We start from the raw sequence: 24,910 nt of genomic DNA, 5'->3' as shown, positions 1-24,910 counted from the left end.
TTTCTGCTTAATAGTGCCATCTGGAGGCTTAAAAAATGATCAGATCAAAGATAATAAATTAAAAACATGTAGGGTGTCTTAGAAACGCAAACATGCCAAGTGTGAACAGACATGTATTGAAAGATCTGTAACGTCTTTCTGTCAGTCCTTTGAGGTAGACCAGGTCAAGAAAAGGGCACTGCGGGAATTCCAGAAATGCTCTTTATTGCAACAAAATAGAGTAACAGAATCTTACTGCAATATTGTTTCTATCCCATCTTAAACAAAATCAACATGGGATTATTTTGAGGCTTTTTTTCCCCAAGCGTCCCTCTATTTCAAAACTCTATAATCTTTTCCTTAAGTCTTCCTTTAACAGCTTGTACCTTCCTTCTGTATCCCCAAGGTCAGTTCTATATTCCCATATACTTTCCAGCAATATTTAATATTTGCTCTTTGTATCCATGATCCAGATTTTGATTGGAAAGGGGGACAGTTTAAATCATGGTTTGATCAGCTATTATGTCTTTCCCCGTCTTGCCTTGTACACTTGGCTTCTAGTTTACTGGCTTGTAAACAGTGCTTAAAACTGCTTTAGGAATCACAGGAGGAGGGAATAAATGAAATCTGTTCCTTCTTTCCACATACCTTAATAGAGATGTGGGGAAACCAAATCCACATGATAAATCCCTATTTGAATACAAGTAGTCTAATCCCTAATCCATTTTACTATCTGGCTGTGCTAAGCTATAATGTGGCTAGTTTGGGTTTGGCTTAACATGAATCATAATATATAGAGGATGATTATATATCTGACTCTCACAGTTGTCATTTGTTTAAAAAAAATCTCTAATATTAAGATATATTTTACCATACTGTTGAATGGTATGGCACTATGGTACTATATAATATGTAGCTATAGATAATACTCGAATTACAATCATTCATTCAGCAGCAGTTACAACTGCCAAATAAATGATGGTTAGCCCCGATCCAGTTCCAGTGAGCCCAGTAGACATGTCTCAATTTAGCCACTTGGCAATCAATTCGCATTTACAACAGTTGCAGCATCGCACATCACACGATCTCGATTTGCAATCTTTCCTGCCAGCTTCCCACAAGTCAATGGGGAAGCCTGCAGAGAAACTTCCCCACATCTCTGCACAACACTCACTGCTCATCAATCTCCTTCATTTGGCAGCAACCACATAACTTACCTGCCCGTTTGCTTATAAACAAACTGAGATTATGCAATTTCCTGCTAGTTCCCTCTCTGACTTTGATTATGAGAAGCTAGCAGGGAAGTGCGAGTAGGTACTTACTTAATGACTCACTTAATGACAGTATCCCAATCCCAATTGTCAACTTCCTGTACCTCAGCCTTAGTAATTTAAATGCATTACCATAATAGGAATTTTTAAAATTTTGTTAGTAAGTACAGGAGATGCTGAAATTATGTATGCAACCATTTATTCTGGTGTTCATGCAACATAACTTGTCAGCTTGAGATTTGATCTGGCCCTTGTTTACAGTTATCAGAAAAGTTAATTAGACTGCAGAGGTCTGCCAAGGGAAACTTGGTTTCATCTAATCAGCTGAGATCTCAAAAGCGTAGTTTGCAGCCCTCTGTTGGACAGAAATAGCTATAGTTGAAATATATTAATTCCAATTAACTAACTGCATATATGGGTGAAGAAAACAAGCTTTCCATTTTATTCATAACTAGTTTTCTATATGCTTTAAAAATATTTTATCTTCTATTTTAGTCTAAGCAATCGCAGGTGACAATGAAGCCTTCAACAGCAATCGGCCTAGTTGATACAAATGTTCTGCAATGTTCACAAACATTTCAACTATTGAGATAAGGACAAACATGTTCTAAATTCGAATATTTACAAACTGTACTTTGCTGAAAGAAGCAAAAATCACTATGGGTATAGTGATGGAGAGAAATGAACACAAACTGCGAGAGAGGGGGGCAGACTACAGTCCAAAACAATGACAGGATGGAGAGATCAGTGCAAAGAATCAATTGAAATAGAACTGCTTAAAGAGCAAAAAGCTTAAAAGGAATGTGATAGAAAACAGGAATTTGTTGTTTTTTTTTTAAAGGCACTTAATAATCACCAGGATGGACAATACAAATTGTTGAGAATATGATGGACTGAAAATTGACTTGAAATAAAGGGAAGTTTTTTTAGCATCACTGAATAAGAAATGTCTCTGTGGCCACTAAGTATCTCCTTTCTATAGATTCTATGTCTTAACCACTTTTTTAAAATGATTCTTGTGGTTTAAATAAGAAACTAGCTTACTATTAAACAAGAACTAGCATAATATATTATTGTGATGTTAGAATAAGATCACACTGGAATGGTTGACATTATCCTCAGCAGCTAATTTACTCTTCCAGTAAATTGATATTTTGGCATCTATGGCAGGCATTTTGTGATTGGGCGACTATTTGTGAAATGAGCCTTACCACATCCTCTAAATGCACTTCCAGCCTCAAATCTATCTCTGCGGTAACAAAAGTCATACCTGTGTCTGTGGAGTAGCTACTTACTATCTATCTATCTATCTATCTATCTATCTATCTATCTATCTATCTATCTATCTATCTATCTATCTATCTATCTATCTATCTATCTATCTACCTACCTACCTACCTACCTACCTACCTACCTATTTGTTTACTTATTTATTTACTCATTTGTTCGTTCATTCATTCATTCATTTATTTAAAATGTATATGCCCCCCCTCCGCCAATCTTGCTGTCCAGGGAGACTGTGGGTAGCTTGCTGTCATACACATAGAATCTCATTCACACGAGGCCAGAAAATTGCTCTAGCTTATGATGTATGAAAGAAGAAAAGCAGAATAATTGTCAAGGGTATCACAGATATTAGGCCCATAACTCCTATTACTCTCAAATTGCTTGAGGCAGTACTGTTGTGGGACTGATGGATGTTCTGGGCTAAAACTGACAAGATTCAGATTGGAAGGAGGCTAATTAAAACCTTGCTCAAATACACACATCTGTGAAAAAGGGGGAAAGAAAATGGGAACAGATAAGCACTAAACTCAAAGTGTTTGAACAGGTCTACGCTATAGTACTGTACTAAAACACAAGATAACTGAAAGTTTTGTTGCATCTTAAATTATAAGAGTTTAAGGTGGTATCAATTACTTTGTATCAGATATTATTGAGATATACATATATACAAAATATTACAAAATATTAAATGTTGGTGCATGCTAGTGCTCAATATAGATCTACGTATTATTAAACTCCAATTCTAAAAGCTGGTCAGGTAGGAAGAGTGGAAAACAGGCATGTGCTTCCTTATTCAGATCTACTGCTTCTATTTCATTATATTCAGCCTAGAGAACTTAAATATATTAAGAACAGAGTTCCAGAGATTAAAATAAACTTATTGTGTATGAGGCAGTCCTCAAGACATTTTGTTTATTTAAAATTTCTATGTGAAGTCTGGATGTTTTAAAAATAAAACCATATTTTTAAAATGTAAACAAAATGAATAGTTGCTTTGTTGGACAAAAATGGAGGGGGGCAGATTGCAATGTTTTGTTATGTATTTTGTAAACTATTCTGTTAGAAGAGAACATATAGCGGAAATGGACTGTAACCTATTCTAAATAAAACTTTTGTTGTATCTTATGTAGGCCAATATAGTGACAAGTGCATTCTTGCATGTGTGCAGAAAGCTAAAACACTGATTTGTTTTCAACAAATTTACTCAGCCTATTTACTTCATTTCTTGACTCTAGGTACGTGTTCATGAGAAATCTAATCTATAGAAACAAGCAAACACAGCCTGTGTTTTGGTGCCCTCTATTGAATACATACACACAGATTTCAACAGGACTTCATCAAAAATTCAGCCTACAGTAACATACAATAGATGAGGTTGCCCCTTTTCGCTCTTAAAAAGAAAACAAATAATGAGTATTAAAGTTTGAATACAGAGTTAATTAATATTAAAAGTAGACTCTGTTAAGAATAGGCTCAATGGAACCAAATGGGAAATTACATCTCATTGATTTCAATGGTTTTGCTCTATGAATTGTTGGAAACAATTCCTACATAACTTATTATTATTCTTGAATAGAAAAAAAATCCAGAAACAAATTATGTTTGTATTTAAATGGAAAGAAACAAAACTAAACATTCTGAGCTTGAAACAGCTGTTTCAACTTTTCTTCTACTCTGACTTGATTTACAGATAGTGCTCGACCTAAACAATTCATTTAATGACCATTCAAAGTTACAAAGGCACTGAAAAAAGTGACTTATGACCATTCTTCACATTTACGACCTTTGCAACATCCCCATGATCATGTGATCAAAATTCAGATGCTTGCCAACTGTTTCATATTTATGACCATTGCAGCGTCCCAGGGTCATGTAATTCCCTTTTGCAACCTTCTGACAAGCAGTCAATGGGGAAGCCAGATTCACTTAACAACCAAGTTACTAACTTATCAACTGCAGTGATCCACTTAACAACTATGGTAGGAAATTTCATAAAATGGGGCAAAACTCAACAAATGTCTCATTAACAACAGAAATTTTAGAGCATTTGTGGTCATAGGTTGAGGACTACCTGTAGTTGTTTAATTCCTTTAACCATGGAACCTTGCAGAGAACCTTAGCAAATAACAGGCACAAAATTAATTTCTCCTGCTATAAACTATTGAAAGGAGCAATTGGGACCGAAGGTAAGTTAAATGCATGCTCCAAGATTGGAGCCGTTTTGGATATAAGCCACATTAGAACTACTGTTATCTAGAAGTCAGTTGGCATTTATGGTATCCTTGGTTCTCTCTCTCTCTCTCTCTCTCTTTAATGTATTTCACACTTGAGTACCCATGCAAGATTATGTTGCTGCACTCTGCAAGAAGAAATCAATTACTCCAGATCTCATAGCTTCCAGGAATTAAAGACCTAGTAGTAGTAAGCCACCACTGATGAGTCTTCAAGAAGTGACAAGGAGAAAGTTCAAGGTCGACTCAGCCTTCCATCCTTCTAAGGTTGGATGGCTGAGGACCCAGATTGTTGGGGGCAATATGCTAACTCTGTAAACAACTTAGAAGGAGCTGTAAAGCACTATGAAGCGGTATATAAGTCTAAGTGCTATTGTTGTTATTATTATTGTTTTCATCTGGGATCTGATATGGGGAGGAGGTAATGGAAATCATGTAATAGTTTCTCAGAACTTGAAAAAGAGGGTGGCAATTTGATGATATTACAAGCACAATCTTTATCACAAAGGTGAGCTAACCACTTGTCAGTGTATCACTAAGTGATTAGCAAAAGGTTCAAGAATTCCATCCTAAAGAATTTAAGAGATAAAGTGGACATTAAAATAAATATATCCTGTTATCAAGATATCTGTAATCTGTAACTCTTCCTTCTGCATAAACCTTGTTAAAGAAGATTCCACGAGGACTTTGATTCTAGTTATAAGTGGCTGCTAACTGCTTGAAAAATAAAATAGGATAAGCTATTACAGAAAAAGTTAGATATGTGGGGTCAATATTACTAAAATTTAAATATTTGAATTTGTAATGCTTTTATACCTTGACAAGATAGTATATAATAGGTATAGAATAGAAGATGTTCAAAGTCAGTCAATAGACGTGAGCACCAGGGAATACAATAAATAATTTAATAATAATAATTTAGAAATAAAAGTTCTTAAGAATATTAAAAACCTTTAAAACACATAGAAATCAATAAAAGTGCCTAGCTTTCGTCGGCATCTACCGACATCTTCAGGGCTTAGAATGCTGGTCAATGGGAAAGTCCCTTTATAGGTTTAATTAGGGCGTGTGCACGACTCTTCGATCTCGTCACTGGGCCGGTTATACTAGAGGGACTTTCCCATTGACCAGCATTCTAAGCCCTGAAGATGTCGGTAGATGCCGACGAAAGCTAGGCACTTTTATTGATTTCTATGTGTTCTATGTGTTTTAAAGGTTTTTAATATTCTTAAGAACTGTTATTTCTAAATTATTATTATTAAATTATTTATTGTATTCCCTGGTGCTCACGTCTATTGACTGACTTTGAACATGGATATACCTGGGGATCACATTTTTAAAGTAATTTCAGAATAGAAGATATAAATATGATATAAATAAAATATGAGGATAGCTGACTAGAGCAACTTCGGTACAGGTTCAGGAACAAATCTGACAAAACATATCATAGGTTTTATTGTGAGGTTTATACTGCAGTAATTAAGTAAAAGGAAAAAGCAGTGAAACTATCTTAAGAATGTTCTTCTAGGCTGCAAGTAGAAAACCAAACTTCCAAAACATTTGGTTGATGCCCTGGTGCCATCTGAGCTGTTATGAGCAACCATTGATGGTCTTTAACAAACAAGTTCACTTGGATTTGTTCCAAGCTCAGTGTCATTTCTTATTACCATGGCATATCTTATTACCATCTGTCTGATGTCATCAATATGCTAGTTACATTCAGCTAATAACCTCAAGCCTGAACTATTTTATTGTGCTCTTCATGGGAGGTCCTTGAAATGTGAAAAAATGGCAGGATGGTTGATGAATAGATCCTCTTTGAGATCCTTGATTATTTCCATGTTGAAATAATTTATTGATTGCCAATTGTCTTTCACATCTAATTCAAGGTGCTGATGATGCTACTTTATATAGCTTACAGCCAAGCTAATTACAGGACTCCTGTTTCCATATACGCCAAGTCATCAATATACCATGGGTATGTTTGATATCAAAAACTAATTTAATTTTCTCTACTAACTAAAAAACAACAACTAACTCTACTTCTCACTTCTCTACTCCCTTTTCCCTTCCCCATCTTTTCCTCTATTTACTTTGTATTTCGATTGTATCATGTATCATAAATTAATAAAACTTTAAAAATAATAATTTAGTTTTCTCTTTGTAATTTAGGAGGTATCTCAAAGCCTTTTGTGTTTTGGCTTTCATGTGGAGAAGACTTCCTGGCCTGATTAACCTAATGAGGCTGACACCAATTAAAATGTTTCAATCCATTTTGCCTAAGTAATGGTTCTTGTATAGGCTATCAAAGTCATCTTCCTTATACTCCAAAGCAGCTTTCTAAAAACAAAACATCTAAGTTGATTTTTTAAAAAGAAAATATATAGCTAACATTGCTAACATTGTCAACAAATATCAATCTTTAAATTCTACAAGAACCACAGAAAAAGAGTCACATGGCTCATGGCCTGCCATGCTTTACCTAATCTGATGAATGTCTAATATTCAACTATTGAAAGCTTTACTATCATTTTTTCTTTAAAACATCAAAGAGAATACTGGTTCTTTATTACCTCCACATGATTGACTATGGAGCATATCTTTGCCTTGTATGGATTAATTAAATTCTTTTGCTTTTCTTCACACTGCTAAAAAGATTCATCCACGTATCGTTATTTTAAAACAACTTGGTTTTCAAATTCAATAATAACAATACACTATTTAACAAATTGTTGGTTCAAAAAAGGAAACCCCAAAAATTCAAATGCCAGAGTAAAGAAAGCACATCTGCTATGTAAACTTCTTCCATAGAAGATTAGAAGTGCAAATTCATAATTATGGCCACAAGGTGGCTGCCGTGCACAAGAGATGAACTGGTATTGCAGGTATAAGAAATTAACCACTTCATTAAAGCCAATAAGCAACAAACAATTCTCAAAGTTAATCTACTCACTTTTGGAGAAATTCTTGCAAACCTTGGCGACGCTGGTCTACATGCTGAGAATTATTTGAATTAAAAAAGGGAGTTTTAGGTGGAAGGTCTGGTAATTTTCTTTAAAAAAAGAAAAGAACAATTAGTGTTCCGAATGAATACATGACTGAAATTACTTTAGAAGAAATACTGGATTCTTATAAAAAAGAGAAAGAAAAAGAAAAAAGCAGATTCATAATTAATTCATTCACTTATATTCAATTCAATTCAATTCTAGAAAGAGTACAGAGAAGAGCAATAAAGATGATTAGGGGACTGGAGGCTAAAACATATAAGGAACGGCTGCTGGAATTGGGTATGTCTAGTTTAATGAAGAGAAGGACGAGGGGGAACATGATAGCAGTGTTCCAATATCTCAGGGGCTGCCATAAAGAAGAGGGAGTCAAGCTATTTTCCAAGGCGCCTGAAGGCAGGACAAGAAGCAACGGGTGGAAACTAAGCAAGGAGAGAAGCAACCTAGAACTAAGGAGAAACTTCCTGACAGTTAGAACAATTGATCAGTGGAACAACCAGCCTCCAGAAGCTGTGAATGCTCCCAACACTGGAAGATTTTAAGAAAAAACTGAACAATGATTTGTCTGAAATGGTATAGGGTTACCTGCCTGAGCAGGGGTTTGGACTAGAAGACCTCCAAGGTCCCTTCCAACTACTACTACTACTACTACTACTACTACTACTACTACTACTACTACTACTACTACTACTACTACTACTATTATTATTATTATTATTATTATTATTATTATTATTATTAAATGTCAGCTCTATTAATTTGTTGTCAAAAGTGGTCTTGGATTATAATTAAATATAAAGACTTCCACAGACTCCAGTAAAGACAGCTGTTTTCTGCAACCCAAAGATGCCATCGGAAAACTGATAACTTTATGATGAGTGGACAGAACTCATCTTCGACTTATGACCACAACTTATGACCCAAAATTTCTGTTGCTAAGTGAGACTGTTATGTGATTTTAACCCCATTTTACAATCTTTCTTGCCAGAGTTGTTAAGTGAATCACTATAGTTGTTAAGTTAGTTACACGGTTGTTAAATAAATTTCACTTCCCCATTGACTTTGCTTGTCAGAAGTCCACAATAAGTGATCACATGACCCCTGGACAGTGCAATCATCATAAACATGAGATAATTGCCATCCATCCGAATTTTGATCACGTGACCATGGGGATGTTGCAACGGTCATCAGTGTAAAAAACGGTCACAAATCACTTTTTTCAGTGCCGATGTAACTTTGAATGGTCACTAAATGAACTGTTGTAAGTTGAGGACTACCTGTACTTCATTTGATTTTTTTTTATTCCCTAAATATTCTAAGCTTTTCATATGCCTTTTATCTGAAAATTAATGACAAATCCACTTTTCACAATTCCTACCAAAACCTCTAAAATGTCAGGAGCTGCAAAATAAAAAAGGGTTGGATGGTCTCATCATGTTCATGGAATCCAGGAGTGTTGCTATTTATTGGATATCATCTATTGGATTATCTCTTTGATCTAGGAGTATTATCTCTTTGATCTAGGACATGTTATTGGATTAAAATTATTCCGTTCTATTCCTAGGAAAGGAACATTCCAAATCTGAAGTAAAAGTCGAGGATAAAGGAAAGCCCTTGAAAACAATGATTCAGCAATATACAAATTCACAGTTAGGAAGGTTTTAAAACAGTTTGATGTGGTATCTGCATTGATAAACTCTGATTTGTGAATCAAATATGTGTGGATCAAAAAGTATGGTTTGTTAAGTGTCTAAACTGCCAATTCAGTGAAAGTTATAACTGTTTCCTGAAATTATGCCAATTGCTAAAGTATTAAGCAAATGGGAAACAGGAACAGACAAGTAGTTCTAAACACATATTCTTTTATATGCAGAATATTTGACTGTGCATCCCTCTTCTAGCAGCGATCTCAGATGATTTTTTTTATATTGATTTGCTTCTTGTGGCCTCAACTACTGTTATTCGATGCTACTATAATGTCTTTATTATATCTTTCTGTCTTCTTCTGGGTCTGCCTCATGCTCTTTGACCTTCTCCTCTTTGTATATATTCCTTATATGGTATGCAATTCCCAGACATTCTCTCCAGAATGACAAATCTTTTTATTTGCCATCTTTGTTTGTAGTTTAATATTGGTTCTATCCCAATTCTTTCGTTTATAATCTCATTCCTGAGTTTATGCCTTCTAGTTATTCCAGCAACTTTCCTCAAACATCTCATTTCCACAGTAACTTGCATTTATGCTTTATTATAAGTGTCTATATTTGGTACTGGTAACATACGGCGGTGATGAATATGCTTTCTATGAGATGCTCCTTAATACTAATCAGTACTCCAGATTATGTTGTAGGACTGGAACTACTGCCTACAGCGGTTTGCCTTACTGCAAAGCATGTTAATCTCTGTATCTATATTTCCATCTTCTGTAAATGTTGTTTCTAAATATTTGAACTCTGATACTTGTTTTATGCTTATTCCCTCTATTACTATGTTTAAGGTGTACTTTTCTCTTCCGATTACCCTTACTTCTGTTTTTTGTTTACTAATTCTCATATTATTTGTCTTATATTCCTGGCTCATGTACATGAGTTGTTGTTGCAGTTCTTATCAATGCCTGATCATCTGCAAACAATAGTTCTTTGATATTATTTTCTTTTCTGGCCTTAGCTTCTTTGCTTATTCTACCGGTATCAATGTAAAATAAATAACAGTGGTGATAAGATGCAACCATGTTTCCAGATGTTATTATGAAGGGTTCTTATGTGGTTTGTTTTGTTCTGAACTACACTTCTGCAATCACTATGTAAACTTGTATATAATCTAATAGATTATATACAAGTTATATTAAACTTGTATATAATCTAATAGATTTACTCCTCTTACTATGTTTGTCATAGTAATTTCCTATCAACTCTATAAAATGCTTTCTTTTGGTCTACAAATGTGACAAAGAGATTCTTATTGCATGCTATATTCTTTTATATTAGTTATACTAGCTGCATCTGTGCAATTTCTGTGTCTCCTAAAAAGTCCTCCCGTTCTGCTAATTGTGATTCTATAGTTGGACTTAACCTCATTTTTATTATCTTGGCATATATCAGTGATGGCGAACCTTTTAGAGACCGAGTGCCCAAACTGCAACCCAAAACCCACTTATGCATCGTCGGGTGCCAGGTGGGTGTGGCCCATTGGCTGGGTGAGGCCAATTGTGTGGGCGTGGCCCATTGGGTGGGCGTGGCTGCAGTGGTAACAGCAGACTGGGTGGGACTAAAAAGTTCAATCAATCAATTCCAACTTTACAAGATCTTTTTTTTTTCCGTGAGAAGTTGAAATTGACTGATCGATTGAACCTCTTTTTTTTTTTTGCACATGGCGGTGGAGGCCTAAAGTGAAAAGGTTTTATAAAACCCAGCTGAAGGCCTAGGACTGGGGCGACGGCGCGCGTGCCCACAGAAAGGGCTCTGAGTGCCGCCTCTGGCACCTGTGCCATAGGTTCGCCACCACTGGCATACATTTTCCCTGCATGGCTCAAGAATGAGATGCTTCAGTACTGTGTGCATTCTCATTGGCTCCCTTTCTTTTGCCATAGTAATATTATTATTGCTGGTTATCGGTTAGTGGATGCAGTTAGTTGTGTCCATGCTGCATTAAAGATTCTATATATCCATCTGATGTTATTTTCCCCAGATGCTTGAATTATTTCTGTTGGTAGCCCATTCTGGTGATTTATATTTATATGACTCTTGCTACTTGTTCAATTAATATTTCTGGTTCTAGTGCTGTTACATTGTAGTCTTGCATTGTTTTTTCATCATAGTTTCCTAAGGGATTGAGGAGTTCTTTGAAGCATTCTCTCCACTTTTTTATTATTTCCGATGGTTCCGTTAGTGGCTTTCTGTTCTTATCATTAATTATTTCTGTGGGGTTATACTTCTCTTCTTTTTTCCATATACTTATGACTACTTTGTAAAACATCCTGCAGGTTGTTCTCTCATTGTCTGCTAAAGATTTTCTCAAGCACTCCCAGGATTGTTGATTGCTTGCTTGATTATACTGTTGGTATCTCTACACTGTAATCTACAGTTTATATAATCTTCTCTGATTTTACCAACATTTATACAAGTAGTCCTCAACGTACGACCACAAGTGAGCCCAAAATTTCTGTTGTTAAGTGAGACATTTATTAAGTGAGTTTTGCCCCATTTTACAACATTTCTTGCCAAAGTTGTTAAGTGAATCACTGCAGCTGATAAGTTAGTAACCTGGTTGTTATATGAATCTGCCTTCCCCATTAACATTGCTTATCAGAAGGCTGCAAAAGGAGATCACATGACCCTGGGACGCTGAATCATCATAAATATGAACCAGTTGGCAAGCATTTGAATTTTGATCACACGTTCATGGGGATGCTGCAAAGTCGTAACTGTAAAAAAAGGTCAAGTCACTTCCAGTGCCGTTGTAACTTCAAATGGTCACTAAATGAACGCTTGTAAGTCGAGGACTACCTGTATAACTCTTTTTTCAATTTTATTGCTTCTTTAGCCTCTTTAGCCTCTTCACACCATCATGCAGTGGGTTTGTTCCATTCCGCCTTTTTCCACTTTTCCTTTTTTTCACAGAGTTCTTCTGTGAAATTAAGCAGGATAGTTCTGTATTCTTTCCATTCATCCTCCATGTTTCCCACCTGTAGTGGCAGTTGACTAAATGCTGTCTCCACCTCTTGTTGCAATTGTTCTACCACTTCCTTTTAAGTTTTGCTGTCTTAATGATTTCCTCTTTTTATTTGGTATTTTTCTGTTAATATTAGGTTTATCTTTTTTTTTGTTATTAGCACTACAATCTTATTATTAGCACCACATAGTCCACTGGGATTGTTTTTGTATCTTTTATTTTATTTTATTTTATTTTATTTCCTTTTTATTGCTTTTGCACTGAGTGTTATGTATCTTCTGCTTATTTTTATTAATGTGTAATTGATCTGACTTTTGGTAGTGATCTCATTCCATTTATATGTTGAGTCTTGATGTTCAAAAAAGGTATTAATGATAAAAAGATGATGTTGGCTGCATAAATCCAGTATATTTTGCCCATTCTCATTCCTTTCACTCTGTTCTTAGCAACATGTGAGCCAATGAACTGCTCAGACTTCATAGTACCCATTCTAGCACTTAAATCTCCCATTACATACTAGTACACTGTTAGCTTCCATTTTCTCTATTTCCTCAGTAGTTCATTGAAGAATTAATCCTTTTGTTCTTCTGCGTAATTATCATTACATGATGCATATAATTGTACATAGGTTTTAATTTGCTCTTCTGTCTTGATTTTCAGTATTATTATTCTGTCAAGAAGAAATGCATCAGCTTAATGTGAAGCTTGTGAAAAAGGCAATTGAAGAAAACTAAGGGATTAACAGAGCAAAATGCAAGCTTATAAATACAAGAAAGGTTTGTGAATTAAAATGTGAAGATGTCTCTGTGTGTAGAACAATACAGGAAATATTAGAAATAATAGGAAAAAAATCTATTCAGAGCTATACAAAGATCAAGACTACTCAAAAGTAACAACTCCCATGAAAAAGGAAATGGCAGATATACTAGTGGAGGAAATATTACGTTTCCTAAAATCAATAAAAAATGCCAAAGCTTCAGGAAATGACTGTGTTACGGTTGAAATGCTGAAAGCTGGTGGTCCGAGTTAACACAAGATACTAGCAAAACTATACTCGAGATGCCTCAGAAAAGAAAAATACCTGATGCATGAAAAAATGCTGAAGTGATTGTTATACACAAGAAAGGGGCCAAGATGATTTAAAGAACTATCGCCCAACAAGCCTTCTTTCAGTCATTTACAAGGTTTTCACCAAAATAATAGCAGTAAGAATGTTGACAACATCAAACGATGAACAGCCAAATGAACAGATAGAGTTCAAAAGTGGCTAGAGCACAATGGATCACATCCAGGTTGTTCGGCAAGTCATTGAAAGGCACAATGAGTATACCATACCTCTGTGCATGGCTTTCATTTACTATGAAAAGGCTTTTGACTCAGTTTTCCAGCAAGCAATAATTAATGCATTGGTAGATACTGCTTACATAAACTTACTACAATCAATATATGAAAAAATGCCAATTTGCCTTAAGGATCTTAAAGTGGAAATCAACATAGAAATCGTATATTGCAAGGTGATACAATATCACCTATCCTTTTGTCAGCCTGCCTTGAAGAAGTATTTCACAAACTAGATTGGGCAAAAAGATGGAATAAAAATCAATGGCTCCTATTTAAATCACTTAAGATTTGCAGATGATGTTTTTTCTTCTCACAAGACCCAGAAGAGTTACAAAGACACATACAAGAGCTGCAGAAAGCAAGAGAACCATATGGCTTAAAAATAAACCTGAAAAAGAGCCAGGTTATGTTTAATAAATCACCAAATAAAGAAAAAAATATTATCTGGAAAAGAACTAGATGTAGTACACCACTACATATACCTTGGCCAATGGATCTCAATGAAGGTAATACAATAAAGGAAATTGAATGGTGTGCTAAATGTGGTTGGCAGGCATTTGGCAAGCTAAGCATAATTTTCAAGAACAACATTCCCCTACGCCTGAAAAGAAAAGTTTTCAATTAACGTGTGCTGGTGAAATAGGGACACTAACCTCACAATAGATACAAACGCTTCAAGTGGCGCAATGAGCCATGGAAAAATACATGCTCGACATTACGAAACAATTTAGAAAGACCTACACATGGATTAGAGAACAAACGAAAAGTATACAATATCATCAAGAGAGTAAAAGAATGGAAATGGAAATGGGCTGATAATGGCAGGTGGGCCAAGGCAATCATAGAATGGATCCCACTTGATAAAAAGCATCCATGAAAGAGACGTAAAACAAGTTGGATCAATGACATCAGCAAGTATTGTGGGTCCAATTGGCAAAATAAAGCTCAGGACCATATTAGTTGGAAACATGTGGAAGAGGCCTTCATCCTGCAGTGGATAGACAATAGCTAAAATGATGGTGATGATGACTAAAATGAGTTAATGTCTAGTATGCATTTTGCTGTGTCTGAATCTGCCAAGAAGATCATTCCATTCTTTGCTGTATCCCCTCCTAAGCAGATAAGTATCCTTTATGAATTTTATTACTACCATGTCCTTTGTGTCTTATATCGGCTAGTCCCATTATTTTGATTTCTTCTTCTTTCCATTATTTCAAAATTTTCTGTTTTATTTCCTAAGCCGGTCATATTCAAAATTCCTGTTTTGTACTTTGCTGTTCTATGATCCTTTGACATTGCCACGATTATTTCTCATTGGCTGTGTCCATTTGTATTCCATGTGGATTTGTGTAGCTCTATAATGTCCATTGCTGACTTACAGGGTCTGTCGCAACTTCACTAGATCCCCTTTAGCCAGGCCATTTCAGGATGGCCCAGGATGCTCTTCATGGCTGCCATAACAGTCCTGTGGCAGCAGGCCATGCCATACTTCTGCAGTCTTAAAAATCTCTGATTTTATCCTGTTACCACCTCTCACAAAATGGACATGGGGTTGGGCTTTGAGATTTTAATATGCAATGTTGCTAAATTTAATTTTCAAGCTTCAAGATTGTGTCAGGGATGTACAGTGTACAGTGAAAAATAAGTCATAATAAGTCATAAGTTGTATATGTTCATTATATTAGTTCTCTAATTTTTGCCTTTCCTTCGTTGGAAAAGGAACATAACAAACTGAAACTGAAATTTAATCTAAGGATTGCCTAACCACTTAGATTTGAATTCTGTGCTATTGAATTAGTATGTCAAAAAAGACTTACAGATAGATAAAGATCAGTGACCGGAAAAAAAGCAAAGAGATGAAATTTCTAAGGATCATACTGCATATTATGCAAATTATATAAAATGCTGTAGGTTTTACAGGTTCTACCTATTCACTGTATATGTGCCGGATTCCAATTAGGATTATCATGGGTGGGTACCGCTGTATAAATCTTGAATTATTTTAATGTTTTGTAAATTACTTACATTAATACAGCATTGCTTTGAAGTTTCTTTCTGAGCCACACAAATTCTCGAAAACGGCGTCGAACACAAGATGTTTTTCTTGTAAAACACATGCTATTTGTCTACAGAAACATAGAATGTGTTTGATTAGTTGAGATTAGTGACACAGTATTTTCCCAGAACCAATAATTTGCAATCCAAAATATTGATAGTCTGAATAGTTAGCTAATGAATGCGCCATACCTTCATTTCTAAACTGATTCTGTTTCCTAGGAAGCATGAGAAACATTCTGTTCCCATCTAACAAGAAAAAAATTTGTTTCTTGAAAAGGGGGAGGATTAAACAAAAGGATTGAAAATTTCCACTGAACTTTCTTTCTTGTTCCATCTCTATTTATTCCTCTACCCAGTGAGAGGGTTTTTACATTTTATAAAGGATAGCTCTAGACTGAAAAAATATCCAAACAAAAATCTTAGCAAAAATGTTAAAATATTCAGTATAAATATTCAGCCCACAAAATTCCCCAGCCTTTCCATGACACTAAATCTATTTCTATTTCTACTTCTAGATCTAGATCTAAATATATATTATTATACCTGTTAGGCCTTGTCCATGCCCTAAGGCATTTTGTCCTCTGCTTCTCGCCACCCACTTTGCCTTTACCGCACTCACTTACTTTTGTCATTTCCACATCTACCTTTGACCTCCAGCACTAGGGAATGGCAGAGAATGGAACCGGCAAAGGTAAGCAGCGGGCCTGAATGCACATTCAAGATTTGCAAGATTTTGTTACTAAAGCAGGATTTTCTTGTAATAAGAGCAAAGGTATTGACTTACGGGTGAAGAGTTATAAAAAGGAGCATACTCTAATCAATGAAACAATTCAGTAAGGCAAAAAAGAAAAGAAAATCCAGAGAAATCAATTAATAATAATTTATTGAGCACATATGCAACTAAACAACTCTGGGCAGCTCACAAAAATCAAACAAGAAATCACAATAAAATCAATAAAATAAAAAAATAAAAAAACACTAATCCCCTTAATATTTTAAACCAAAAAATGCACTTATGATTCAATCCTTGAAAAGTAGGGTCAGCTTTTGATATACGGGCCAGGGATGATTTGAGTAGCAATTTAAACTGGGAAAGCTGCTGTTAAGCCTTCTGCCCTTTACCTTATTTCTAAGGCAGCCTTCCCCAATCTGTAGACTTCAAGAAAAGTATAGACCAGATTTCAAAATTCTTAAATTCCACAACTGGGATGGCTAGAGCAGGGCTTTTCAACCAGTGGTACGGGTACCACCTGTGGTACACTGGCACCTGGCAGGTGGTACGCAAGCATCCTAGAAAAGTGGTACCAGGGGAGGGAATATTGCAGCCTCTCCAGGGTCTTGTGATTTACATTCAGATGCTTGGCAACTGATTCATATTTATGACGGTCACAGTGTCCCAGGGTCATGTGAAGGGACCAAAACCTGCTGCAACCACCCAGCACACGGGGGGGGGGATAAAAACCAAACACCCCCCACCCCCACTGCCAATTCTCAACTGAAATGCTCACAACAATGAAAACCTCGGACAGGAGGAAGAGCGTGGCGGGCGGGCAGGCGGGTGTCTTGCTTGGCTGTGGCTTGGGGGGCACATTTTCAGTGCCATTGTAACTTCGAACAGTCACTAAGCAAACTGTTGTAAGTCGAGGACTACCTGTACTTTATCACTTTTTTCCTTTTTTTTTTTTGGTCATCAAAGTTTTGACACCTTGCTAGGCGACTGGTGGTACTCGGATGTTGCATATCCTAAAAGTGGTACAATGGGTGAAAAGGTTGAAAAGCCCTGGGCTAGAGAATCGCTCATAAGCACCCTCCATATAGCTTATCACATATATAATTCAGAGATTATGGCTAGAAATGCCTTAAAAACCATTTTCACAGAAGAGCACATCTACTTACATGAATGAAGATTTCATAATCTATATAGGAATGCCAAAAATCTTCCTTCTGTAACCTGGGATCTCGCACCCATACTGTTACAAATTCCTGCAAGAGCATAATAAAGCAATTAATGGATAAAGAGCCTTAACAAAGCTGTCCTCTCTGCTGACTGGAAATGTTTTTGTCACTCTTAAGTTATATGTATTAGTAATAATTCTGAAAGAGGAAAAACAACATTGAAACAAATGTGAAACCAATCAACTACTTTGAAAAGCAATGACTCATCTCTGCTGGTGTGGGGAAATTTCTTGTCAACTAGCCAAGGGGGAAATTCTAAGTTAGATAACACTGTGTATTTCCAACCAGGAAATGTATTTCTTACAAATAAATGTTTTTGTAATTTTCAGTTAGTCTCCTTTAGGCAATAACTGCTGCTGAACTAATGAAAACAAATGCCATTATTTCTTTACAGCTAACTTATCATAATACCCAGAAATAGTAAATACCTTTGCTGATGTTGAAAAACAATGTTTAAACTACTGATTACAAAGGTATTTGTTTAAAAGTTCAATTCCAAGTCTAAGTCTTACACATTAATTGTTTAATACAGTGTTTCTCAACCTTGACAATGTTAAGGCATGTGGACTTCAACTCCCAGAATTCCACAGCCAGCTGGCTGTGGAATTCTGGGAGTTGAAGTCCACATGCCTTAACATTGTCAAGGTTGAGAAACACTGGTTTAATAATAGCAAATTGCAATATAACCAAGAAATGAAGAGCACAGTAAAAAGTTACTGTGGGCACAAAAAGGTCTGATGTGGGCATGAAATAAGTCCAGTAAATGCCATCGTGTGCTGCGCCACAGTGCAAACCCAAATAGGAGAATATCCATGTATCATTAAGTGATATCCAAGCCAAGGTAGATTCTGTAGCCTTGCAGCTTTGGGTCTGTCAGTTAAGCAGCCTTTCCTAGTGGACAGGTTGAAGGAAGGAAAGCAGTCTAACCAGGATGCCAGAGGGAAGTAGACCTCTAAAGAGGGGAGGGGAAGCAACAATGGAAAAAATGTCAGTTAGTTACAAAACATGTTGACAATTCAGCAATTTTCTTCCTCAAATCATATTGTTTACCACTCAATTCCTGCAAGCTCTGTAGTAAAGTGGTTTCCCCCCCCCCCTATTCTTTTCAATCATGTCTGATTATCTCAGAAACTGCCTGGACAGGTTTCTGCAGTTTTCTTGGCAAGGTTTTTCAGAAGTAGTTTGCTATTGCCTCCTTCCTAGGTCTGAGAGAAAGTGACTAGCCAGGTTCATCTAGCTGGCTTCATGCTATCTTCATGCCTTAACCACTATACCAAACTGGTTCCCTAAGAAACCATTAGGTAAGACTAACTCTAATAGAAGGAAAGCAAAAAGTCAAAATAAATTTGGTCTTAAGATTTATATAATGTATATTAAAGATTGGACACTATTTTTAATTAGACATTTTAATAAGTTCTTGACCTATGGGCGTAATGGAGCCTCCCCTATACTGATTGAAGTCAGATGATTGTTATGTGATCATCTCACTTAATCCCTGCTCTCCCCAATGCAGTCATTAAACAAATGTATGGATTGTTAAGCAGACAAGAGTGCCTTGGGCCCAAGAGGAAGCAATGGCTGAAGTAGATCAAGTTCTGCCTAGGGTCTCTCAAGGCATCCCCCATGCCCAAATGCATTTCGTGCTCTGCTTCTCACCTCCCACCTTGTCTTCACCACACTCAAAGCCAGCCACTCCCTTTCGCCATTTCCACCACTCCCTTTGCCTTCAAGCACCAGGAGAACGGCAATAAGTGGACCCAGCAAAGGTAAGCAGCTGGCTTGAATGCACATTCATATTTGCAAGATTTTATAATAATAACAGTAGTACTGATGTACCTGGTATTGGTTTTTGAATCTGGTTTACCATGAAGGAAGAACAGAAATCCGAGGTTACAAAGATACCCAAAAGAGAGAAAGTCTCAATAAACTTCATTCATATATTAATTGCACTAAGGACAATACACAAGAAATAACACCCCTGTTCAGGTTCATAATCAAGTCTCTGTAACGTTCATGGTTATCAAACTATGATTACAAATATACATTCTGTGGATAGACAGCTTAGTTTTAGTTCTTACTCTATTGTTGTAAAGGAAGGGAGGGATGCTTGTGTGTGTGTGTGTGTGTGTGTGTGTGTCTACCAAAGTTATTTAACATTCAAAACACATTTGTTGTACAAATAGAAGCTATGTTTGCAAAGGGGGAAAATGGCTAAGAAGATTAATAGCAACAGGGCAAGAACACTATAATTGTTCACCTACAAGAAAAATATTTCTGTATTACCTATCAGAATCCTGTAGGAAATTAAAATGAGAGGCTTGATTTAGTTGACTAGCATCACTCCTACTGCCAAGTAAAATTGTCAGGGCCCACTGATGGAAATAGAGAAATTTTGTCGAGAACCTCTCTAACCTCTCTATTCACAATTAGGTCAGAAATTTCACTTGGGGAAAATTACTTTAAGAAAGTTTAATATTTTAAAGAAATATACATGCCAAAAGTCTCCAGTTTTTCTTTGCTTTCAAACCTTAAGAAACAGAAAGTGTCAGTGAAATTTCCTCTGGTTGCAACTTTCAAAATCTGCATGGCTCTAAGCATTTCATATTCCGTGAAAAGGACTTTTTGCCATTTCTTCAGAGTAGTAGTTACACAATCTTCTTCACATCCTAAGATGCTACCAAAAATATCTGAAAAGGGGAACTTGAGTTGCACAGTTTATTCATAGCAGTTGGTCGTATGTCCACTTTCACTGAGGCAAAAACAAACTTAGTGTTTTTAAAATGTAACATTGCAGTTCTTACCTGTTTTTCATGCTTTGGAGTCATCTTCAAAGCCGTATGTAAATCAATCTAAAATATAAAAAGTAGTAAACCCTGGTTAAATACAACTGAAGCAATTGGGCCACTTTTTAAACATTTGCAGTTTTCTTGGCATGATTTTGGAAGTAGTTTGCCACTGACTGCATCTTGGGAACTGAGAAAGTTTGACTGGCACAAGGTCACCAAGCTAGCTTTGTGCCTAAAGTGGAACTTGAACTTGGAGTTTACTGTTTTGTAGCCTGGTGTTCTAACTACTATATCAAACTAATTCTCTCATCGGAAATATGCTACCATTGAGAAGAGTATTATATAATTTGCCAGTTCCGTATTCTGGAATAGTCAGAGAAGTGAAATGGAAAGATACACGTTTGAATCTCATAGTTTGCCATGAAGCCGTCTCTAAATGGCTTTGGCCCAATGACTTTTTCTCCTACTTCATAGGATTATTGTAAAGATGAAATAAACTGCCCAAAGCATTTTGGGGAAAAACTAATGTAATAAACAAAAATTGAAAGCACTGTCGCTCCCATGCTTGCTTATTAGATATTTAAAACATTTCCCTGCCACATATCATGCAATGTATACCTGGGCAGTGTGCAAGAAAAAAAAATCAACAAATTAAAATAATAAAACATGTAAAACAATATAAAAAACATACAAATGATATGACATTTTCTGAAAGTAACTCAAAAATACTATTATGAAATCTTAAATGCCCAGGGGAAAAATATATTTTAGCATAAATCTAATTGTACAAAAACTGGTGCATAGTTCATAGGCAGAGGAAAATATATTAAAAAGACAGACTTTAAACGAATGTGATGCTTTTGTGGCCCTTATTCAAAAATCAGATTCCTCTCTCTTTCTTGCAGTCTATATATATATATAAATATGGGAGAGAGAGAAGGGTATGTCTGACTGATGAAAACCAAATAAGGTTAGAAATAGCTATCTCAGTACTCCCTTAATTCTTTGTTAGCATTCCAAATTTTGAAATATATATATATATATATATATATATATATATATATATATATATATATATATGTTTTCTGAGGTTTTCGCGGGTGTTTGTATGTAGGTCTTTGGTCATTCGGGTTCTCTTCCAATTTTACTTCCAATTTTACGCGGGAGAGAACCCGAATGACCAAAGACCTACATATATATATATATATATTCCTTTGTCTTTCTATTTCTATATATAAATCTCTATCAGACCAAACAGGAATGGAGTTTCTCTTAACATTTCCCTTTTTTTGCACTGGGAAAAGTCAAGGAACACAGATAATAACACTCAGACAACCACATGCTTACATGGTTTTCTTGAGATATGAGGTTGAATTTACATGCTCTGCCATGCACACTAGTTTGTCTCCAAATCGTGGTGGGAGATAATACATCAAATGAATCAAAAATTACATTAACCATGAGCAATAGGAAAAAAAGAGGTATGCTATGCCACCCTCTTAGTGCAATCGAAGAGCTCTGCCCTTGGATAAAAGACAACAAAAGACAAATTATGTTGGTTACCCAACATAATTAAACACCCAAAAATATTGGCATGTTTATTATTTCATTAGCCCAAATTTCTATCCAAACTTCACTTTATGTTTTAATTAAACCACATGCTGGCTGAGGAATTCTGGGAGTGAAGTCCACACATCTTAAATTCGCTCAAGTTTGAGAAACACTGGTCCAAAATACCCTTTAAACAGTTGTTACTCCCTTATCTATAGTGAAGAAGCTATGGAAGCTTCCAAACCAGTTTGTAATGAACTATATTAACTCTGCAACTAGCCAAAAACAGCTTCAAAATGGTACAGTGAGCATAACAGATCTGCTGTCTTCACTAGCTGAGCATGTACTCCCAAGCTATAGCATCTTTTTTTATATGTCCTAACCAAGTACCATGTAAGTACTAATCAGATCTGAGTTATTTAAGCTTTCTGAAGATTGCCCAAGAAATAACTATTTTTCAATGGCAAGCTGTTTTTCAATGGCAAGTTACTTTCTATCTAGGTAGCATTGTATATTTAGACTGATTCCTGGCCTGTCTAACAGAATGTTTCTTCCAGACTTGACTTTTTTGTAGCCCTCCTGAAAATGCCAGTGTTGAGACATAGGATCTTGTACATGAAAAGTACATTCTGACCACTTCTTCTACACTCAGTGAAAGCAAGAGCTTTTTGCAGAAGTGTTCAATCACATTCTTTGCAAATGAAGCTTAATTATGTTTGCTTAGTCCTTAGTGCTGAAATGATTAAAAACACATCCCAGCCAGTTTTCAGCTGAGTGCAGAAGTAAACAAAATGTTCAGGAACTGAATTAAGAACATAAGCAAGCAGAGTTTTAAAATAAAACACAGGTACTAGAACAAGCAATGCTTTATGACCATAAAGCAAAAATTACTAATGCCACTGTACATCAAGTTTCCAGCAGGCTGGTACAATAATGATTATGAGACACGAGCATGTTATTCATCATATCTTGTGACACACTAAGTATTTATCATGAGTACTGCACAAAGTAATTTGGAAAATTGTTGTTAGTCCCCCTCCAAGATCTTCTGATATCTCATTTCATGATAGCTCTCCAACCAGTTTCATTGGGGGGAGGGAGAAAAAAATAATTGCATGATGGCCAAAGTAAGTTCAAGAATCATCTCAAATAGGTCCCCATTTTTTGTGGCACTGGGGACTGGTTTCCTGGAAGACAATTTTTTCACACACTGGGTAGAGGACAATTTTAGTTTCGCTCGCTTGCCTGTCGCTCATCTCCAGCTGTGTGGCCCCGTTCCTAACAGGCCATGGACCTATAAAGGAACCTCCACTTATGCCCATTAGATGTAAAATTGAACTTGCAGAACAGCAGTTCAAGCTAGTCTTAATTTTGGTTCACATAACATGGCAAAACCATGGTCAGAACAGAAAAGGTCCAAAACAAGCCATGGTTTCTGTGGGTTAAATTTGTCTTTACTACAATCTTAAATGACTTTCCAATTCTCATGTAATGCTAAGTTCAACCACAACAGATCTCATGAGCTGTAGCAACATAACTGATAACAGTTTAATGCTGAATGGTAAAATTAGCTTTTATATTGGTTAGACAGCTATTGTATCTCTGTATCCTGAGCATGACCTCCTGACCTAGTTTTTTTTCTCTTTTGTTCCTTGCCAGAGTGGAAAGATTGCCTAAACATATCTTTCTGAGCTGCTTTTCTTCACTGATTCCTACAGAGTCAGCTGCAAGTTAACAAACTCAGCTATTACCTTAACTTGTTGATTAGAAGGTTTGGTCCATTTACAGCTATGTAAAATTGACAATGCCTTAATCAGTTTCATCCTAAAATCTTTTGTTTGCCTCTTAAGTACTAAGTAAACAGCTGGTGCTAGCACTTCTTTTCAATGCATAGTCCCCAATGTATGCTTTCTTGCAATATCCACATCTCCAATGAGTCTAAATATAAACATTAATTTCTGTTTGATAATTATCCCAGCATTGGGATTAGTATTTCAAAGAGCAGGAAAGTGGTGTATGGGAGGATGGAGGCTATAAAGACTTACCTTTCCCCCAACTTCTTGTGTTCCAAAAACCTTTCCCAGTTTTAGGTTCACCCTACTATTTGGGGCTCACTTGATTGACTGGGATCATATTTTTCTGGTACTGTAAATACAGATAATCCTTGGCTTACAAACATTTGTTTAATAACCATTCAAAGTTACAGTGGCACTGAAAAACATTATTTACAGCTGATCCTTGTACTAACTTCATCACAGTGCCCCCATGGTCACATGATCTGATTTGTGCACTTGGCAATAATCGCACATTTACAGTGGTTGCAGCATCCCACATCACAGGATTGCCACCTGTGATCTTCCTAGCCAGCAAACAAAGTCAACAAGGCAAACCAGCAGAGAAGATCTTGCAGTCATGTGATGACTTGCTTAATAAAGATTGACATCAAGTACTGGCAATAGTGCTTATATACTGCTTTATGATTGACATCAAGTACTGGCAATAGTGCTTATATACTGCTTTACAGTGCTTTACAGCCCTCTCTAAGTGGTTTACAGCAGGGCTTTTCAACCAGTGGTACGGGTACCACTTGTGGTACATTGACACCTGGCAGGTGGTACGCGACCTAGAAAAGTGGTAGTGGGGGAGGGGAATGAGCTGAACCGGTGGCAGCACCGCACAAGCCTGAGTGAGAGACGGCTGGAGCTGCAGGGCTGTCAGGGCTCAGCGGAAGCGCCAGGATCAGCGCCAGGCTCCAGCTGGAGCTCGGCGCTGAT

The 24,910-nt window shown here is 36.3% G+C and overlaps 1 protein-coding gene across 1 annotated transcript in view; it reads right to left on the bottom strand.

The window, feature by feature from the left end:
- SNX10 (sorting nexin 10) overlaps positions 1-24,212 on the bottom strand; it is a 30,618-nt gene extending 6,406 nt beyond the window's left edge. The window contains exons 1-5 of the mRNA XM_015810591.1: positions 24,182-24,212; positions 20,601-20,648; positions 17,740-17,826; positions 15,811-15,911; positions 7,722-7,820 (exon numbers count right to left, since the gene is read on the bottom strand). Of these exons, the coding sequence (XP_015666077.1) occupies positions 7,722-7,820; positions 15,811-15,911; positions 17,740-17,826; positions 20,601-20,624 (311 nt within the window). The 5' untranslated portion in view covers positions 20,625-20,648; positions 24,182-24,212. The remainder of the gene's footprint in view (positions 1-7,721; positions 7,821-15,810; positions 15,912-17,739; positions 17,827-20,600; positions 20,649-24,181) is intronic.
- Between the last annotated feature and the right edge of the window lie 698 nt (positions 24,213-24,910).

Source organism: Protobothrops mucrosquamatus, unplaced genomic scaffold, assembly GCF_001527695.2.
Source record: "Protobothrops mucrosquamatus isolate PMUCROS unplaced genomic scaffold, P.Mucros_1.0 scaffold12, whole genome shotgun sequence".
Classification (NCBI taxonomy): domain Eukaryota; kingdom Metazoa; phylum Chordata; class Lepidosauria; order Squamata; family Viperidae; genus Protobothrops; species Protobothrops mucrosquamatus.
The sequence above is the reverse complement of the archived record's forward strand: the minus strand, read 5'-3'. Positions and strand labels throughout refer to the sequence as shown.